Source organism: Mauremys reevesii, linkage group 7 (genome assembly GCF_016161935.1).
Source record: "Mauremys reevesii isolate NIE-2019 linkage group 7, ASM1616193v1, whole genome shotgun sequence".
NCBI classification, from domain to species: domain Eukaryota; kingdom Metazoa; phylum Chordata; order Testudines; family Geoemydidae; genus Mauremys; species Mauremys reevesii.
The window spans coordinates 126006061-126026975 of NC_052629.1; the positions used below are offsets into that span (position 1 = coordinate 126006061).

The 20915-nt window shown below is 45.4% G+C and overlaps 1 protein-coding gene across 12 annotated transcripts in view; it reads right to left on the minus strand.

Moving 5' to 3' along the window:
• The window catches only part of PLXNB1 (plexin B1), a 210606-nt gene that overhangs the window by 35906 nt on the left and 153785 nt on the right, over nucleotides 1–20915 (minus strand). For all 12 annotated transcript variants that reach the window (XM_039482201.1, XM_039482209.1, XM_039482211.1 and 9 more), the window contains 4 exons: nucleotides 5941–6046; nucleotides 1140–1276; nucleotides 630–806; nucleotides 134–302 (listed from right to left, as the gene is read on the minus strand). In XM_039482201.1, coding sequence (XP_039338135.1) covers nucleotides 134–302; nucleotides 630–806; nucleotides 1140–1276; nucleotides 5941–6046 — 589 coding nt within the window. The remainder of the gene's footprint in view (nucleotides 1–133; nucleotides 303–629; nucleotides 807–1139; nucleotides 1277–5940; nucleotides 6047–20915) is intronic.

The following is a 20915-nucleotide window of genomic DNA, read 5'->3' on the forward strand; positions in this document are numbered from 1 at the left end:
ACCCAAGAAGGCTATAACAAGGGGCACAAGAGCCTCTGATATAGGAGGCCTCTGGCCATTAGGTCAGTAGCACTGACAGAGGCCTTCAGCCTCAATTCTATTGCATGCTTTGCCAACACAAAGGTCAAGATACCTGCTGGATGCTGCACAGGGCATTCTGTGGGCACTCGGTTTCTGGCATGATCCTACGCCATCTCCCCAGCCCTCGCCGGCGGCGTTCTGATGGTGAAACCGTAATCCGGATCTTTGGATTTTGTACAACATCTAGGTTATGTCCATGAACTCGGATCACTCTCCCACCACTGCAACACACAGAAGCAGTCAGAGTCACATATTTAGTCACCATATAACAACCCCCGAGCTGTGTCATCCCCGACCTATGGTTGGTGCCAACCTTTGTAGGGAATGCATCCATCCGATGGCTCAATGCACAAGTCTGGACTCACTCTATCCACATGCTCAGATACTAAGGTGATGAGTGCAGTAAAACTACGTAGACATCCATATAGACACAGTTAATGCTCTGGTACCTGCTGTGGGAGTGTGTGAGCATGCGCAGCTCTCAGTATCCCTGATGCCCTGTGGGAAGAGTGGTGCACTTGCAGTGCCAGGGGTGCATCTCTCAGTACCTGAGGAAGCTCTTGGCTGGCTCTGCAAAAGTGATATTGGGATCCAGAGTGTATTTGAAGAGGAAACCTTCTAATCTCCGTTCCGTGTGTCCATATTTGATAGTTACTGGAAGCTCCACAGACATGTTACTGGGGCTTGTCTGACACTGTAGCTGATTCTCCTGCATCTCAGAGAGACTAAGAGACACACAGAGGAGAAACCAATAAAGGGTTAACACAGCTATTGCAGAAACATCCTCTGAAATGCTGCGCCCTTTATTTTGCTGAAAGAGCTCCAAGCATCCCCCCAGCTTGTTCTCAGGTTTAACACCCACCTTCTTAAAGGCCTTGTGTCCCATCTACTATCCTTACAAACAGAAGCACTCAAGACAAATTTCTGAGCTAGCCATCACTGCTGCTAGAGTGAATGGCTGAAGTGCTTTCTAATGATAAGCCTGTGCCAAACCTGAAGGGAATGGCACATGACACTTTGTTTACAGTTACAATCTGCAACTAGACAGCAGCTCTTACATGTGGCAAGGGAGGTCTCCAATTAGAATGCTGATCTCACTGGGGCGACCAGTCAGCAGCTTGGAGCCTAGCAGGGTAAGGCAGGTTCCTCCAGCTTTAGGGCCTTGAGATGGAGCAACGGACTTCAGGTCTGGGTTCTGAATGGAAAGAAAAGAGAGAAATGAATGAATGAGAAACACTTAGCAAAATAAGTGAAGGAAAGACATAGTAGTGAGACCCTGATAATGAATTCCATGTGCTCTGAGACTGCAGCTTGCATGTTCTAACCATACACATGTATCTGGCTGTGTTCTAGCAGCTCTGCTGTTAATGAATAGAAGCAGCAGAGAGGGGGATTAAGGTACCAATAGGAAACACTAGCTGTGCACCAAAATCTCTCTATGAACAAAGATGGATATTGCAGGCTACAGAAATATCAGCCTCAGACATGAGTCTGAGATTAACTGTTTAAACAGACTGTAATAACAGTGAAAATCCAGCAGATCGAGGGATGTGATCATTCCCCTCTACTCAGCACTGGTGAGGCCTCATTTGGAGTACTGTGTCCAGTTTTGGGCCCCACAGTACAAGAAGGATGAGGATAAATTGGAGAGAGTCCAGCGGAGGGCAACAAAAATGATTAGGGGGCTGGAGCACATGACTTATGAGGAGAGGCTGAGGGAACTGGGATTGTTTAGTCTGCAGAAGAGAAGAATGAGGGGGGATTTGATAGCTGCTTTCAACTACCTGAAAGGGGGTTCCAAAGAGGATGGATCTAGACTGTTCTCAGTGGTAGAAGATGACAGAACAAGGAGTAATGGTCTCAAGTTGCAGAGGGGGAGGTTTAGGTTGGACATTAGGAAAAACTTTTTCACTAGTAGGGTGGTGAAGAACTGGAATGGGTTACCTAGGGAGGTAGTGGAATCTCCTTCCTTAGAGGTTTTTAAGGTCAGGCTTGATGAAGCCCTGGCTGGGATGATTTAGTTGGGTTTGGTCCTGCTTTGAGCAGGGGGTTGGACTAGATGACCTCCTGAGGTTCCTTCCAACCCTGAGATTCTATGATTCTATGAAAATCAACTAAATATGCTGGATACAATCTAGAGGATTCCATCTCCAAAACTGGATTTAACGTGGACGTGTATCCTTTGGAGATGGTCTCCAAAACCCACTTATCTGTAGTGATCAACTCCCAAGACCACATGAAGTCTTCCCCAGTTGCTGAAGGGAGGAAGGCAGGTGAATTGGTGCAGCTGCTAAGGATGAAAATCGTAATTCAGGCCTCCAAGTTGCTCCTTGGAGGAAGAAAGATGTGAGGTGGAAGGCTGAGAGGTGGATGGTTTCCTACTCTGGAATTTCTGTCTCTTTTGAGCCACTGGGATGACGGACACAGTCCCTGGGCCTGGGTCAGAAGCCGGGGAGGAGACTAAGTTTGACCTCCCGTCTTTTCTAGCGCTAGATTTCAATGCCAGACAGATGTTAATCTTCTGGGCAATGTGTGATTTCCCAAGGCAACAGATGCACAAGGAGTGCCCATTACTTACTGGGATTGCCTCTGGGCATGACAGACAACATTTGAAACTGGTAGAACCGGACATAGCCTCCCAGTGAACAAGAAACACCTTGTATACTAACTAATATCTATCTAAAAGGAAAGGAAACTCTTGCCTGGAGTCCTGATGCAGCGAGTCTTTAAATTTTGCTACAGAGTCCCACATATTGTCATCATACCTCCCACGCACAGCTTGCTGGTTAGAAATACAAAGCTGTAATCCGCCCATTGAATAATTTTTTCTGCCAGACAAGCCTAGCTTCTTTGAGTCATTTTGTTTGGGGGTAGCGCTTGCCTGGCCTTGTCTGTCTGTCTCTCATTGGCTGCTAGGGACCCGGAAGAAAGGTGAGAATGTAAGTATTTGTACCCCTTGGCCGGCATGTATTTCTTCTCTGCCTTCTTTGAAGTGAGAGGGAGAGAAGATGGGGTCTGCCACAGGGCTCTGACCGGAACCATAATGGCCTTGTTGATGGGTAGGGCCACTTTAGATGGGGCTGCTGCAGCCAAGATGTCAATGAGGCTATGTGAAGACTCCTTGAGTACCTCGATCTCTAGCCCGCAGTTAGAAGCTACCCTCTTTAGAAGATCTTGATGGGCTCTAAAGTCATCTTGTGGCATCTGGGGAGGAAGAGCAAGAGGCCTGAACTGGAGGTGAAGCTTCCTCCTCTTCTTGTGCCCCTATTACATCCCACGGGCCCACGTCTTTTGTGTTGGTACTGGGCTCGGTACCAGAGTCAGGGTTGGGTGCCAAACAGAGCGATGCTGAAGCCTGCCTTTTGGACGCATCGGAGTAGGATTGGTGGGATGGCAGTCCCAGTAGCGAGGGAAATCTCCATGGACTCCAGGCCACTGGACTTGTATCAGCCATTCTCCTCCTGACAGGTGCCAGTGGGGCGACCTACACCAGGTTCTGAAGGGATATAAGATGAGTACTGGCAGCAGCGCTCAGGATGGGCGTAGGGTTCCACTTCTGACTCTGAAGAGTCCTCCTGAGATAACCATGGGGGACCAGCACCCCTCACTTCCGCTGGTCAGTGCTATGAGTCCAGGAACCAGTACCATATTGGGGATGACCTCATAGATGATAGAAGGGCCAGTTTGTCTCTGTCTGGTACTGTGGGCCCCGGTACCAGGTAAGAGCTCAGAGCCACATGCTCCCTTCTGCTCGTCATGCTCATCGGAGCCAGTGGTTGCCACATCGGGGATGCTGGTACTGGGAGTGATAGTAGGTCCCTGGCCGCTGCAAAGTTATCCGAGTGGAAGGCACTGTGATCCTGATAGTGCTGTGATGACTTCCTGGTGCCAGTAGCAGGTCCCACACTGGCCTCAATCACCCACAGGGTGGAGTCAATGGTGCTGCCAGTGGCCCAGAGGTGGTTAGATATATTCAAGTCAGCAGGGCCTGATGAAATTCATCATAGGGTACTTAAGGAACTGGCTTAAACAATCTCTGAGCCATTAGCAATTATCTTTGAGAACGCCTAGAGGAAGGAAGAGGCCCCAGAAGATTGGGGAAAGGCAAACATAGTACTTATCTTTAAAAATGGGAACAAGGAGGGCCCAGGGAATTATAGACCAGTCAGCCTAACTTCAATACCTGGAAAGATACTGTAGCAAATTATTCAACAATCCAATTTGTAAGCACCTGGAGGATAATAGGGTTATAAGGAATGGTCAACATGAATGTGTCAAAAGCAAATCATGCCACACCAATTTAATTTCCTTCTTTGACAGGGTTACTGACCTATTGGCTAGGGGGGAAGCAGCAGATGTGATATACCTTGATTTTAGTCAGGCTTTTGACACAGTTCTGAATGGTATTCTCATAAGCAAACTAAGGAAGTGTGGTCTAGATGACATTACTATAAGGGGGGTGCACAACTGGTTGAAAGACCACACTCCAACAGTAGTTATCAATGATTTGCTGTCAAATTGGGAGGGCATATCTAGTGGGGTCCTGCAGGGGTCAGTCCTGGGTCTGGTACTATTCAATATTTTCATTAATGACTTAGCTAATGGATGGAAAGTATGCTTATAAAATTTGCAGATGACAAAGCTGGGAGGGATAGCAAGCACTTTGTAGGACAAGTTTAAAATTCAAAATGACTTTGACAAATTGGAGAGTTGGTCTGAATTCAACAAGATGAAATTCAATAAAGTACTTCACTTAGGAAGCTAAAAAATCAAAGGCAGTTACAAAATGGAGAAACTGTCTAGGTGGTAGTACTGCTGAAAAGGAACTGGGGGCTATAGTGGACCACAAACTCAATATGGGTCAATAATGTGATGCAGCTGCAAAAAAGGCTAATGCAATTCTGGGGTGTATTAACAGGAGTGTTGTATGTAAGACACAGGAGGTAACTGTCCTGCTCTATTTAAAAAAAGACGTTGACAAATTGGAAAGAGTCCAGAGGAGAACAACAATAATGATAAAAGGCTTAGAAAACCTGACCTATTAGGAAAAGTTAAAAAAAACAACTGGGCATGTTTAGTCTTTAGAAAAGAAGACTGAGGGATAAATTGATAACAGTCTTCCAATATGTTAAGGGTCGTTATAAAGAGGACAGCAATCAATTGTTCTCCAGGTCCACTGAGGTATGACAAGAAGTAATGGGCTTAATCTGCAGCAAGGGCAATTTAGGTTAGATATTAAGCTCTAGAATAGGCTTCCAAGGAAAATTGTGGAAGCTTTTAAAAACAAGTTTGACAAACACCCATTAGGAATGGTTGAGTCATTACACTAATTGAATCTATTTCCCTATGTTAAGTTCTCCTCACATCTTCTATGGGTCATCTCGATTATCACTTCAAAGGTTTTTTTATTCCTGCTGATGATAGCTCATCTCAATTGATTGGGTTCTTACAGTTGGTATGCGTACTTCCACCTTTTCATGTTCTCTGTATGTATAAATATCTCCTGTCTCTGTGTTCCATTCTATGCATCCGAAGAAGTGAGCTGTAGCCCACGAAAGCTTATGCTGAAATAAATGTGTTAGTCTCTAAGGTGCCACAAGGACTCCTGTTCTTTTTGCAGATACAGACTAACACAGCTGCTACTCTGAAACCCTTTAGGGATGGTCTAGGTGTATTTGGTCCTGCCACAGCACAGGGCACCTGACTTGATGACTTCTTGAGGTCCCTTCCACCTTTACATTTTTATGATTCTATGACCTACACAGCTCCCTCTCTCCAAGAGAATCTGTGAACAGAGAATAGCAGTGCAGCTGCAGTCTTATAGAAGCAGTATGATAGGAGTTTGAACTGAGATGTTACCTGATAGGCAAATATGTGCCCAGAAACTCCATGCCCTCCTCCAGGTACTTCCACTGCAACATGCCCAGATCTCTCAGCCCAGCTTCCACCGGTGATGCACACAATACTGCAGCGAAATCAGAGAACATTGTCACTGTAGAGGTCACCTTTTGGGGAGCAATGCAGACCAGTGAGAGGTTGTATCACTGCTTGTCCTGTAACCCTGAGTGCCTTAAAATGCTCTGCTGCTGCAGCTCCTGGCCTGCATGCTCCCAGACAGCATCTAAGCATGCAGTGTCTTGTTAAGCAGTCCAGCAGCCTGCTTGTTACACCAGAGCCACACATTGGTCTCCATTAGCCTAGATTACTACTCGCCAACTGACCCCAACACACACACCAGATCTGAATTTCCCCCAAACCATCTGCCCTGAAATGTCCAGCCTTCTGCTGGACTAAAGTCTGTTGCTCCTTTAAAGAGAGAAAAGCACAGTAGCTTGTTGCCTTAACTGGAGTTAACAATCACTTCAATTAAAAAAAAACGGAGTTGGTTTAGATAAAAAATAAAACAAGTTTATTAACAAAAGAGACAGGTTTTAAGTGAATTCAAATACAAAGGATAAAGAAAAATAGTTACATGCAAATAAAAGTAAGATACACTTCTAGTGGATGAGACTTAATTCATCAAGGTACAGCTGGGTTCAAGGTAGATTTCTTATCATTTTTTTTCTTTCCAGCCATGGCTGACTCTCTCTCAGTCAGGCTCTTCCACAGCTGTACAAGGTGCTTGTTTTCATTGTGTTCCCAGGTGAAAAATCTTTGCCAAAGCAGGTTTTTCATTTATATTCAGTTCCCAGAGTCTTCAACCCTCTTGGTTGAAAAAGTCATCTGGCCCCTTGTATCCGTCTAGTGATGGATGCCAAGATGGCTTCTTCTCTTGCCTTGTATCTTCCAAAACTGACTGCTTATTTTAATACAATCAAGTGATGAGTCATTTTGGCATTCAACCATTAAATCAATAAGGCGGATGCCTCATTTTCTCCTTCCACACAACAAATCGTGTTACCACAGCTTCCCTGCTGTGATAGGCTTTTAAACCTATTTATGTGAACCAGCTGTTTTACTGTGAGGTCTTTTAACATGACACATACCTTCATTCACCTCTTCTATCACTTCAAAAGGTCCCTCCCATGAGTTTTGCATTTTGTATTTTTTCACAGTGCTTAGCACTAACACCAAGTCCCTTATTTCAAAAGAGCGTTTTCAAATATGTTCATCATACCACACCTTTTGTTTGTATTGGCTGTCACTGAGGTTAGTTTCAACCATCCCCATCATGTCTTTTAACTACTTCCGGAATCTCTGCACATATTCAGTTACCGGTTCTCCCTCTGCCTCAGTGTCCACTTCCCAGGTGTCCCTGATGAGATCTGGGGGTCCTCTCACTTTCCCTCTGTATAGGTCAAATGAGGCAAACACTGTGGGTTCCAGGGGAACCACCCTATAAGTGAACAGGATGACATTTCATCCCAGTCACTGGCTCTCTTGTTTGCGTACATTCCCAGCGTTGATTTCAGTGCCCCACAGAACCTTTCCACCCAACCATTTGTCTCTGGATGATATGGGGTGGCGTTTAGTTGTTTCACTCCACACAACTTCCATAATTCACTGAATAGCTGGGACATGAAATTTGACTCATAATCTGATCAAATCTCTTCAGGGAAACTCACTTTGCTGAAAATAGTGAAAAGGGCTTTTGCCACAGAGTCAGCCTCTATGTTAGTTACAGCAACTACTTTGGCAAAATCCACTAACACCTGGATATATTTTTTGCCCTTTGGGTAAGATGTGGCATAGGGCCCAGAGTGTCCATTTCTACCCCATAAAATTATTCCTATATCACAGGCAAGGGGTGTAGGACTTTTTGGGATCCTGCAGGTCTTTCTTCACAAGATCTACAAAAGTCTCCAACATCAGTCTATATTCCTGGCCAGTAAAAATTCTTCTTTAACCTATTGTAGGTTCTCAGTGCCTCCAAGTGACCAGCAAAAGTGCAGTTGTGGGCTGGCAACATTCCCACAGTGCTGGGCAGGCACAACTAGTTGCTTGTAAGGTTTCCCAGGACTTTCGTCCTTTCCACATTGCCCTTCACTGGGATCCCCTGTAGGACCTGTCCCCTTATAGAACCTAGAGGGAGATCTGTCCTTTGTTCATCTGCAAAATACTGCCAGCTGACAATAGGGATAGCTTCTTCAGTAAGCGGGCTTAACTCCTTCCGTTAGCGCTAAGAGCATGTTTTCTTCTGCTACATAGGAGTATGAGGAGTACTTGTGGCACCTTAGAGACTAACCCACCTTAATTGATTAGTCTCGTTAGAGTTGGTATGGCAACTCCCATTTTATCATGTTCTCTGTGTATATACCTCTTCCTACTGTATTTTCCACTGCATGCAGCTATGAAATGGGTTTTAGCCCATGAAAGCTTATGCCCAAATAAAATTGTTAGTCTCTAAGGGTATGTCTACACTACGAAATTAGGTCGATTTTATAGAAGTCGATTTTTAGAAATTGATTTTATAGTCGATTGCATATGTCCACACTAAGCGCACTAAGTCGGTGGAGTGTGTCCTCACTACCGTGGCTAGCATCGACTCATGGAGTGGTGCACTATGGGTAGCTATCCCACAGTTCCCGCAGTCTCCGCTGCCCATTGACATTCTGGGTTAGGCTCCCAATGCCTGATGGGGAAAAACATTGTCGCGGGTGGTTTGGGGTACATATCGTCAGTTGCCCCTCCCTCTGTGAAAGCAATGGCAGACAATTGTTTCGCGCCTTTTTTCCTGGGTTACCCATGTAGACGCCATATCACAGCAAGCATGGAGCCTTCTCAGCTCACCACCACCGCTGCTGTTGTGGGCAAGTCTACTGCGGGGACAGTTGCGATCCAAGTAGCCAATGCAATCATTGATGTTCTGTTACCAAGTGTAGTGTCTGGGAAATGTGCAGGCCTTTTTAGATTTTAGGTGGATCATATCCCTGTCCTTTGTCGCTGGTGAAGAAGTCTTGCAGCTGTACATTCCAGTCTGGTCAGCGCTGTAACACCCCATAGCACTTCTGTGGTTGACACATGTAACAGCTCCAGGGCTCTTGCTCTTTTGCCTTGGCCAAGGTACCTTGCCCTACCCAGACCTCCAAGCGTTCGACACAGAAGCACCTGCAGCAGCTGGCATTGCTACACAGCAGCAGCTCCTTGCCTTCGCAGCAGACGGTGCAGTAGGACTGCTAACCATAGTCATCCACAGCTTCCGCATCCACAGCTTCCGCTGCAACTCTTCTCTCCTTCTCCCCAGCAACGAGCTCAGGGGATCCGTACTGGTCCTCATGGGTGCTGCTGGCAGCAGATGGTGCAGTAGGACTGGTAACCATCCTCGTCGGACATGTAGCTTGGCCAGGGGTTCTGGGAACATCTTCCCTGCCCGGCTCCTAGCAACCTCCAGGGCATGGCGTACGGCTCCATCACTTCCCCTGCAACTCTCCTCTTCTGCTCCCCAGCAGCGAGCTGCTTGTTGTGTTCTCCATAATATCTGTGAGAGTAAAGGGGAGATGTTTATGGCGGGGTGGGAGGTTGAGGCAAATCACCTGGCGTCCGATTTTGAGCAGCCAGACACCATGGAGATTAGAAGAGCACAGCAAGGCACGCTGTGCATCAGAGAGGCTTTGAAAACCAGTTTCATGACTGGCCAGGCTTCGGTGTCACAGCTGTGTGTCTCTCCTTGATGTGAACCCACCCTTTGTTGATTTTAATTCCCTGTAAGCCAAACACCCTCCTGCCTTCAAAATAAAGTAACTATTGTTTTGAAACCATGCATTCATTCTTTATTAATTAAAAAAAAAAAAGAGAGATAACGGACAAGGTAGCCTGGGTGGGGTTGGGGAGGAGGGAAGGACAAGGCCACATTACTTACTGTAGCCACACTAAAAATCAAACTGTTTGAATGACTGCCTTCTGTTGCTTGGGCCATCCTCTGGAGTGGAGTGGCTGGGTGCCTGGAGCCTCCCCCTCGGTGTTCTTGGGTATCTGGGTGAGGAGGCTATGGAACATGGGGAGGAGGGTAGGCAGTTATACAGTGGATGCATCGGGGGGCTGTGCTCGTGTTGGCTTTCCTGCCGCTCCAACAGATGCTTCATCATGTCCGTTTGCTCCCCCAACAGACGCTTCATCATGTCCATTTGCTCCCCCATTAGCCTCAACATCGCATCCTGCCTCTGCTCTTCACGCTCACTTAATTCTTTCCTGGCCTCTGCCACTGAATGCCTCCATGCATTAAGCTGTGCCCTATCAGTGCAGTAGGACTGCATGAGCTCGGAAAACATGTCATTGCGAGTGCGTTTTTTTCGCCTTCTAATCTGCAATAACCTCAGGGATGGAGATGATAGGGGGAGCGTAGAAACATTCTATGCTCTACAATTCTGGGGGGACTGCATGGTCACCTGTGCTGCTCAGTTTGCCATGCTGACCAAACAGGAAATGAAATTCAAAAGTTCCCAGGGCTTTTCCTGTGTACCTGGCTAGTGCATTGGAATTCAAAGTGCTGTCCAGAGCGGTCACAATGGAGCACTCTGGGATAGCTCCTGGAGGCCAATACCGTTGATTTGCATCCTCACTACCCCAAATTCGACCCAGCAAAGTCGATTTTAGCACTATTCCCCTCGCCACGGAGGAGTACAGAAGTTGATTTTAAGAGCTCTTTAGGTCGACGGAACGGGGTTGGTTGTGTGGACGCATTCATTTTTAAATGGACCTAACGCGGCTAAATTTGACCTAACCCCATAGCGTAGACCAGGCCTAAGATGCCACAAGTACTCCTCGTTCTTTTTGCTGATACAGACTAACACAGCTACCACTCTGAGTCAGGAGTATGAATCAACCCTTCCAACACTTGAATGCACACTGCTTTCTTCTGCTGAAACAGAGGTGGAAGTATATTCTTCTCCCACCACAGTAGTTTCTGTGTGTTCACCATTCTCATCTGGGATTACAGAACAATATTACTTTTTACTATGGGTTACAATATGAACAGCTTGAATCATGGTTAAGTCGTCAGTCCCCACCAGCATTTCCATAGTAATGCAATCCAACATCCCAACTCTTAAGATACCTTCTGTGCCTTTCCATCCAAATGCACTATAGACAAGTGTACAGGAATTTAAGATCTTCCCAACACCAAAATGTCACTCTCTCTGACCGTGCTTTCCCTGACCAAAGAAATCTGAGCCCCACTGTCACGCCATATTATGCAATCTCAATTTTAATAAATTCCATGTCTACCACATCTGGGTCAGACCTCACAAATTTAATCAGGCGCCTCTAGGCTCCTCGGTTAATGGCAAATGCATTAATATGGTTAGGGTTTAGATTCTTTTAGTTTAAGGCAATTATTTTTCATGTGCTGAGTGGAATTACACTGGTAGCATGTTCTTGGACCATTCTGCTAAGTAGCGGGTCTGTGATGGTGATTTCTAGGAGGAGATGAATTCTGGGGAGGTAAATTCCTGGCTCACAACCACCCTCTCTCTTCCCCTGGACAAAATGGGGCCCTCCACTTAACACTGGGCTTCTGCCCTTCCCTCTGTGGTTTGCACTCACTGGATGCACTGGCTTGTGCAGAGGAATCAGTCAGATCTGTTGCTTTTTGGACAGAGTCCAGGTATTTATCCCAAATAGCTTGTTTGACTTTTTCAGAACATGCTGCAGGAATTGCTCCTGTGCAAAAAGATCAAACAACTGTTCATAACTCTCTGTCCTATTCCCCTTGACCCATTTTTTCCTCAATTCACACAATTTATACACACATTCTCTATGACTCATCTTGTCATTCATTTTGAGGTTTCTAAATTTTGTTCTATACACTTCAGGAGTAATCTGGAACCTTTGCAATACAGCCTTTTTAAATTTACCATATTTCAATGCTTGTTCAAGTTCCATTTCATTAAACACATTTAAAGCTTTCCCCCAGAGCCTACTAATGAAAATTGGGACTTCTTGTCCTCTGGATCTTTATGCATCTCAAGTAGCCTTTCAAAAGTGGTCAAGGATTCTTCAATACAGTATGATTCCTTTGTATGCAGGACACAACTTGTCCCAGCTGGGTGTTCCTTGGGGAAAGAGAGTACACTTGTGGGCTGTGGAATTTGTCCATGCCTTTCCATCATGTCCAATTCATACAACTTCTCTTCTCCTTTTCCAGGGCTTCTTTGTCTTTCAGCTCTATGGCTTGTTGGTGGGCAACTGCTTCTGCTTCCAGGTCCCGTCTGTGTGCTTTTTCTTATTCTTTGGCTTCTATCCTTTTCCCATTTTTAGTATTCACAATCTCGCTTGTTATTCTGCTTCCCATTTCTGAAGTTCTCATGCTGCATACTCAGCCTCTCTTATTAGGGTTTTTTTTGCTCCTTTCCAATATAGCCAACTCTAGCTTAGTGATTGTTTCACTGTAATTCATTTTCAACTTCCTTTGTTCTATTTCCCTGGCCCAAAATAAACAGAAAATAATAAAACTGTAACCTTTCTTTGACTGTTCCCAGTCTTATCACTTAAAACTGTTCTGCAAGTATAAGTATAACATTTCGGTCAAAACAGCAAGCTGTGTGTAAATCCTGCCAGTTATGCCATTGTGACATTTTGGGGTTCATCCCAGACCAGTGGGAAGTTGTATCACCACTTGTCCTGTAACCCTGGGTGCCCCCAAATGCTCTGCTGCTATAGCCACTCATTTGGGTGCTCTCAGCCAGTACACAAGGATGCACTAATTGTCTGTGTGTAGAGCAACCCTGGTCCAGCATCTCTGACTCCAGCAACCTGCTTGCTACACTACAGCCACACTCTGGTCTCCACCAGTCTTGGTTACTAGTAGCCCACTGACTCCCAACACACCCCAATCCTGAATTTCCCCAAAACCATCTGCCCTGATGTATCTAGCCCTCTCCTGGAACATTCAGAGGACTAACAAGGTCTGTTGACCCTTTAAAGAGACAAAAGCACAGCAGTTTGATACTTAAACTGGAGTTAATACTCACTGTGACGGGATCCCCGGGGTGCAGCCTGGGACTGTAGGAACATTATGCCTTCCTGAACCCTCTCCAGCCTGGGCTGTCTCTCACAATGCCTTGCTAGTGACAAGCAGCAAGCCCCTCCAGGCCCTGTGATCACTCAGCACAACAGCATGTGGAGCCCCACACCCAGCTAGATCGCACAAATGCTCCCAGAGCCACTCATTAATCACACAGAGAAAGGCACCAGAGCCAAATACCCCCAGCTCCCAACACTGTACCTCAGGAATATACCATCTTGCACTGCTCAAGATGAGCAGTTCAAATTTATTAATTGGTTCACCACTTCATCAATGGAAAGTGGACATACACCAGCCCTTGTAAAACCTGAGCACATTTACCATTCATTTCAGGCAAACTCACTGGTAAAGATAAACAGTAAAACAAGTTTATTGGCTACAAAAGATAGATTTTAAGTGACTATAAGTGATAGGCAAAAAGTCAGAGTTAGTTACCAAAATAAAATAAAATATAAGCACGCAGTCTAAACTCTCATCCCTATTAGACTGGGGAACATTTAGATTAAGCAGTTTTTCTCACCCCACTGGATATTGCAGTTCATAGTACACAGATTTCACCCTTGAAATCTGGACCAGTCCCCTCACTTGGAGTCTTCAGAGTGTCCTTGTTGCTTGCAGTGTAGGTGGGTGAAGGGGAAAGGCAAAGCATGGGCCTGCTGTGCTCTGTTTTATACCCTCTGTCCCATGTGCTTGGGGAACAAGTCCAGGCTTGTCTGGGGAGCATTGCTGAGTCTCCAGGCAAGGTTGAGCAATTCCTCTGGTGTGCCTTATGCAGGTGAGTCATTGAATTGTAGCTCCCTTGCTGGACAATGGCTGCTGATGGTTGTTTGACACTTGCAGGGGCGTTGGTTACTTTCCTTGCTCTGGGGAGCTAGTATCTGGCTGATTCCCCAACTTACAGCATGTCTTAGTGACAAGCATACAACACAATTCTTATAACTTCATAAGCATTAATGGTATACATATGTGGATAGAGAAATGACTTTCAGCAGATCATAACCTGTCCTGATACATATAAAGCTGCCTTGTAAGGGAAGATCACGATTATATAAAAATGAGGAATATGGGGGTTACAGGACACTCCTCCGAGGTACAGAATGTCACAATCACTTCAAGGCAAGCACAGCACTGGATTGATTTAGAATAAAAGTAAAACGAGTTCATTAACGAAAGAGAAAGGTTCTGAGTTCAAGTATAAGGGATAAAGTCAGATGGCTACAAACAAATAAAAGTGAAAAACACTTTCTAGTGACTAAGCCTTAATAAAGCCACAGTCTTGGTTCAAGGTAAGATTCTTCCCAAACTCCTTCCAGCCAGATGGCTGACAACCCCCTTGGTCAGTCTCTCCCATAAGATCCAAAGTGCTTGGTTCCTTGTCTTCTTAGGTGAAAGATGACTTGGGTTTTTTTGTCCCTCTCTTTTATAGCCCAGTGAATGTTTTAAATGTATCCTTCTCAAATTTCAGTGACCCTGCGGTGAGGAAAGGTGCCATGGAGTCTGTTGGAGATAGTTCCACCCTGGTTTCTTCCCTGCTGGTGGTTTCTACAATGCAAATTGATCTGTCTCTGTAGCCTCCAATACGCCAATGACTGGCAACTTGACTGTGATTGCACCTGGATGGAGATGTCAGCCTTTCCTTTGCTTGAAAAAAATCCTGTTTATTCACTCCTCTAACTGGTCTGTTTCAAACTCATTTTAGTCCCGTATCTCCTTCCCATTTATACAGTTCTTTGGGCGTTTGCCACACACACCATGCAAGAATATTAATGATCAGTGTGATATTGGTTTTCCAAAGATACTAAAATGATACCTATTAGATACAGATTATGCCATAAGTGAGTTGGAATACACTAAACGGGTCAGGCCCGCTGAAACTTGATACCTGATACCAGGGAGTCCCTTGCCCTCTGGCATTGGGATGAACTTAGGGTCACAGTAGGGCAGAGAGGGTGCCATCTGAACAACACAGTCCATTCTAAATCCAATTTAACAACCAAGGTCCCACTTCCTTGGCAGTTCATAGATGGAGATGTGGGTTCTAATATAGCTGGAGAACTGAGTCATTAATGGCCTTGGATCAGAACCAAAGTCTTAAACTGACAATGGAAACAGTCCAGAGGCCCTTAGTGGGATCAGAACAGAGGGATGATGGCAAGGAGAAGACAAAAAGCTGTGTTTGTGCCATCTAGAATCTATGCATTGCTTTCTTTTTCAACTTCAGATACAGTGAACCACAGACCAGTGCATGGATCACACTGGCCAGGTCCTCGCCCAGGAGGAAAAGGTGGAGTTTTCTAGTGAGCTGGAGGTGAAAGGAGTTTTTAGTCACTGAGGTTACCTGCCACGTAGACTCAATGATGACTCAGACAGCATGTTAACTCTTCGCACTGCTCTGGCAAAATGGGGCTAGATGCTTTCAACCTAAGGTGGAGCAGCATACCAGCTAGCTCTTCAAATCGTTTCCCCATGACCAGCATCACTTCAGCCTTGCCTGTGTGTCAGTAACAAGGGGTTTGATACAGGGTGCCTGTGACAGCTCACTCAGAGCAAGGTGTCTCATGCCATGAAATGCTAAGGGAAATTAGAGAGGCTATCAAAATTAAGAACCCAATAATAGTGGGGGACTTCAATTATCCCCATATTGACTGGGAACATTTCACTTCAGGACGAAATGCAGAGATAAAATTTCTCTATACTTTAAATGACTGCTTCATGGAGCAGCTGGTACGGGAACCCACAAGGGGAGAGGCAACTCTAGATTTAATCCTGAGTGGAGCGCAGGAGCTGGTCCAAGAGGTAACTATAGCAGGATTGCTTGGAAATAGTGACCATAATACAATAGCATTCAACATCCCCGTGGTAGGAAGAACACCTCAAAAGCCCAACATTGTGGCATTTAATTTCAAAAGGGGGAACTATACAAAAAATGAGGGGGTTAGTTAAACAAAAGTTAAAAGGTACAGGGACTAAAGTGAAATCCCTGCAAGTTGCGTGGGCCCTTTTTAAAGACACCATAATAGAGGCCCAACTTCAATGTATACCCCAAATTAAGAAACACAGTAAAAGAACTAAAAAAAGAGCCACCGTGGCTTAACAACCATGTAAAAGAAGCAGTGAGAGATAAAAAGACTTCCTTTAAAAAGTGGAAGTCAAATCCTAGTGAGGCAAATAGAAAGGAGCACAAACACTGCCAACTTAAGTGCAAGAGTGTAATAAGAAAAGCCAAAGAGGAGTTTGAAGAACGGCTAGCCAAAAACTCCAAAGGTAATAAAATGTTTTTTAAGTACATCAGAAGCAGGAAGCCTGCTAAACAACCAGTGGGGCCCCTTGATGATGAAAATACAAAAGGAGCGCTTAAAGACGATAAAGTCATTGCGGAGAAACTAAATGGATTCTTTGCTTCAGTCTTCACGGCTGAGGATGTTAGGGAGATTCCCAAACCTGAGCTGGCTTTTGTAGGTGACAAATCTGAGGAACTGTCACAGATTGAAGTGTCACTAGAGGAGGTTTTGGAATTAATTGATAAACTCAACATTAACAAGTCACCGGGACGAGATGGCATTCACCCAAGAGTTCTGAAAGAACTCAAATGTGAAGTTGCGGAACTATTAACTAAAGTTTGTAACCTGTCCTTTAAATCGGCTTCGGTACCCGATGACTGGAAGTTAGCTAATGTAACGCCAATATTTTAAAAGGGTTCTAGAGGTGATCCCGGCAATTACAGACCGGTAAGTAACGTCGGTACCGGGCAAATTAGTTGAAACAATAGTTAAGAATAAAATTGTCAGACACATAGAAAAACAAACTGTTGAGCAGTAGTCAACATGGTTTCTGTAAAGGGAAATCGTGTCTTACTAATCTATTAGAGCTCTTTGAAGAGGTCAACAAACATGTGGACAAGGGGGATCCGGTGGACATAGTGTACTTAGATTTTCAGAAAGCCTTTGACAAGGTCCCTCACCAAAGGCTCTTACGTAAATTAAGCTGTCATGGGATAAAAGGGAAGGTCCTTTCATGGATTGAGAACTGGTTAAAAGACAGGGAACAAAGGGTAGGAATTAATGGTAAATTCTCAGAATGGAGAGGGGTAACTAGTGGTGTTCCCCAAGGGTCAGTCCTAGGACCAATCCTATTCAATTTATTCATAAATGATCTGGAGAAAGGGATAAACAGTGAGGTGGCAAAGTTTGCAGATGATACTAAACTGCTCAAGATAGTTAAGACCAAAGCAGATTGTGAAGAACTTCAAAAAGATCTCACAAAACTAAGTGATTGGGCAACAAAATGGCAAATGAAATTTAATGTGGATAAATGTAAAGTAATGCACACTGGAAAAAATAACCCCAACTATACATACAATACGATGGGGGCTAATTTAGCTACAACAAGTCAGGAAAAAGATCTTGGAGTCATCGTGGATAGTTCTCCGAAGATGTCCACGCAGTATGCAGAGGCGTCAAAAAAGCAAACAGAATGTTAGGAATCATTAAAAAGGGGATAGAGAATAAGACTGAGAATATAGTATTGCCCTTATATAAATCCATGGTACGCCCACATCTCGAATACTGTGTACAGATGTGGTCTCCTCACTTCAAAAAATATATTCTAGCACTAGAAAAGGTTCAGAAAAGGGCAACTAAAATGATTAGGGGTTTGGAGAGGGTCCCATACGAGGCTAGGACTCTTCAGCTTGGAAAAGAGAAGACGAAGGGGGGATATGATAGAGGTATATAAAATCATGAGTGATGTTGAGAAAGTGGATAAGGAAAAGTTATTTACTTATTCCCATAATACAAGAACTAGAGGTCATCAAATGAAATTAATAGGCAGCAGGTTTAAAACAAATAAAAGGAAGTTCTTCTTCACGCAGCACACAGTCAACTTGTGGAACTCCTTACCTGAGGAGGTTGTGAAGGCTAGGATTATAACAATGTTTAAAAGGGAACTGGATAAATTCATGGTGGCTAAGTCCATAAATGGCTATTAGCCAGGATGGGTAAGAATGGTGTCCCTAGCCTCTGTTCGTCAGAGGATGGAGATGGATGGCAGGAGAGAGATCACTTGATCATTGCCTCTTAGGTTCACTCCCTCTGGGGCACCTGGCATTGGCCACTGTCGGTAGACAGATACTGGGCTAGATGGACCTTTGGGCTGACCCAGTACGGCCATTCTTATGTTCTTATGAGTTTTTACTAGTCTAATAGTAAATTAAAGTTAAACTTAAAGAATTGGCCAACTGGCCCTTTAAATTTCAAACCAAAACTTACTGGGTGGTGGCACCATTTAAGTGAAGGTGCACCAGCTGTTAGGACCAGGACCAAGACCCTGGGTTAGGCCTGTGGAGCAAATCTTCCAACTTAGGTCCACCCAGCACTCCCCTTAGATGAAGCAGGCAAGCTTTCTTAACTTGTCTGGTGGCTCCTGATTGGCTACGCCCTCTGTTCTATTTGGTCCCTGTAACAGGATGGCTTTCATAGACTCATAGACTTTAAGGTCAGAAGGGACCATTATGATCATCTAGTCTGATCTCCTGCACAATGCAGGCCACAGAATCTCACCCATCCACTCCTGTAACAAACCCCTAACCTACGTCTGAGTTACTGAAGTCCTCAAATTGTGGTTTGAAGACCTCAAGCTGCAGCGAATCCTCCAGCAAGTGACCCATGCCCCATGCTGCAGAGGAAGGCGAAAAACCTCCACGGCCTCTGCCAATCTGCCCTGGAGGAAAATTCCTTCCCGACCCCAAATATGGCGATCAGTTAAACCCTGAGCATGTGGGCAAGACTCACCAGCCAGCACCCAGGAAAGAATTCTCTGTAGTAACTCAGATCCCAACCCATCTAACATCCCATCCCAGACCACTGGGCATACTTACCAAAGATCAATTGCCCTGATTATAAGATAAGCCCCATCTGAGGTGAATCTGGGATTCTGATATAAACAGCAGCAGGAAGCTGCAGGGAGGAGTGCAACTGAATGAGTAGCTGAGATGAGACTGACAGAGGCAGGAAGCCTGGTGATAAACTGGGGAAGCTCAGGAGACACTGAATCTGGTAGAAAGAGTAACTATGAGGAGCAAGTGTGGCTCTTCCAGAGCCCTAGCTAGACAAGCCTGGGAGTGGGAGTTAAAGAAGGGAGATGAACTGAAAAACTCTGCTTTGGACTTTTGAGTGCTGTTCTTGTGACAAACTCTGTTAGCAGCCTGAGGAGAGCTGGGGAAATCAAAAGATTGAACTTAAAAGGTCACTGGAGACTGTGTGAATTCCTAAAGGAACCCAGAAGAAGGGGAAATAGACGGGGGATGTCCATGAGGCAACCCTACCGACAAGGGGGAGCCATCGTGCTACAGTCTCTGACCTAAGTATAAGGCCTCTTCGCAAGACATTACTAAATGCTGAACAGAGTTATCCGTTCACGGATAACGTGCAAGTGCACCTCCTGCCCTGTGAGCCCTTCGACTGGCGCTGGAGCTACGGCTGACAGGAGTTCCCATGGCCACATCCCAGAGGATCTTAGTCGACTCCCAGGGGTAAGGGAGCTGCTGACATGGGACAGAAGCAATGTAATTGTAACAGTCCTTGCCATGATAAGAGGTTACTCAGACATTCTGCTTTGCTCTTTGCTCCACCTCCCATGTCCATTCAGTTCTTCTCCCTCCCCTGCTCATGTGTCCCAGATGCCTGCTCCCTTGCTATCCTCCTGTGTTTGCTGCCATACTCCCTGGTTCCTTTCTGCCTGCTCCCTTGATTGTCCTTCCCAGCAGCCCTGCTCCACTGCACTTGTTTCCCTGTGGGCTAGGCCTCCTCTCACCTGCCCGTGTTGCCCAGCCACATTCTCATGGCCCCTTCCTTCACCTGATCCCCTAGACATACTGTCCAGCTTCCTGAGTCTCTTTTCTCATGGACATTCCTATGCCATTTCTGGCTCCAGTCTCTGAAGGTAGATCTTGTTTCCCTTCCTCCTTCTCCTTTAAAGATGCCTCTAGAAATCTTTAGACTCCAGTTTGTGATGAAGAGCCTTGACACAAGGACCAGGTGCCAGCATCATGTACCCTGCCAGCCATTTGCTGGCCACCAGCAAGTCATCTGGGGCCCACCAGGGCTCCATGGAGAACAGTTTGACTATCTCTGCCTAAGAGGATTTTGCCATCTGAAAGCTGCCTCATTTTCACCCTGGTTTTGCTGGTAGGTGGAGATTGTCATTATGATGATGCTCCAGCTCTGTCTGGAGGTTGTGAGCAGGAATAAGAATCATGGTGTCACCTTCATCAACACTATTCCCATATTAAGCTACCTGTTGGCTGTGGTATGAGAGAGTATTTTTTCAGCTGTGTAACTTGCACAAGCAACAGCCTTTTCTACGCTGTGATTAACTTGCACAAGCAACAGCAACTCCTGGCCTTGGGTTACCTGGTTTATTTAGCAGGAGAAGCACTCCTCTGGCACTGGCAGCTTGTTCAGAATGTGGCAGCATGATCTGCTCACTGGCTTGAGTACACGTGACCAAACTAAACCGCCCCAGAACTCTTTACATTTGATGCCTGTAAAGTGATGGATTAACCTTGGGCTCAATGGTCTTCAAAGCCCTTAGAAGTAGGCCCTGGCTGTATCTCAGACTTCCTCTTTGAGACTCATCCTGCCAGGTTGTACCTGGCACCCTCTCCCTATAAGGAATCCCAGTGCCTCATTTCAGGTTGTCAGGTGATAAGGTCTTTGCTACAGAGGAGCTCACTCCCCATTCACATTAGTCTCAGCCTCTTGCCCCCTAAAATTTAACTGATGCCAACAAAGGTGTTTTGGCTTTTGTTGAAACTTCCCTCCTTTTCCCTCCCTGTTTTTCAGAGCGTGTTTATTTCAGTCTGATATTTTTATCA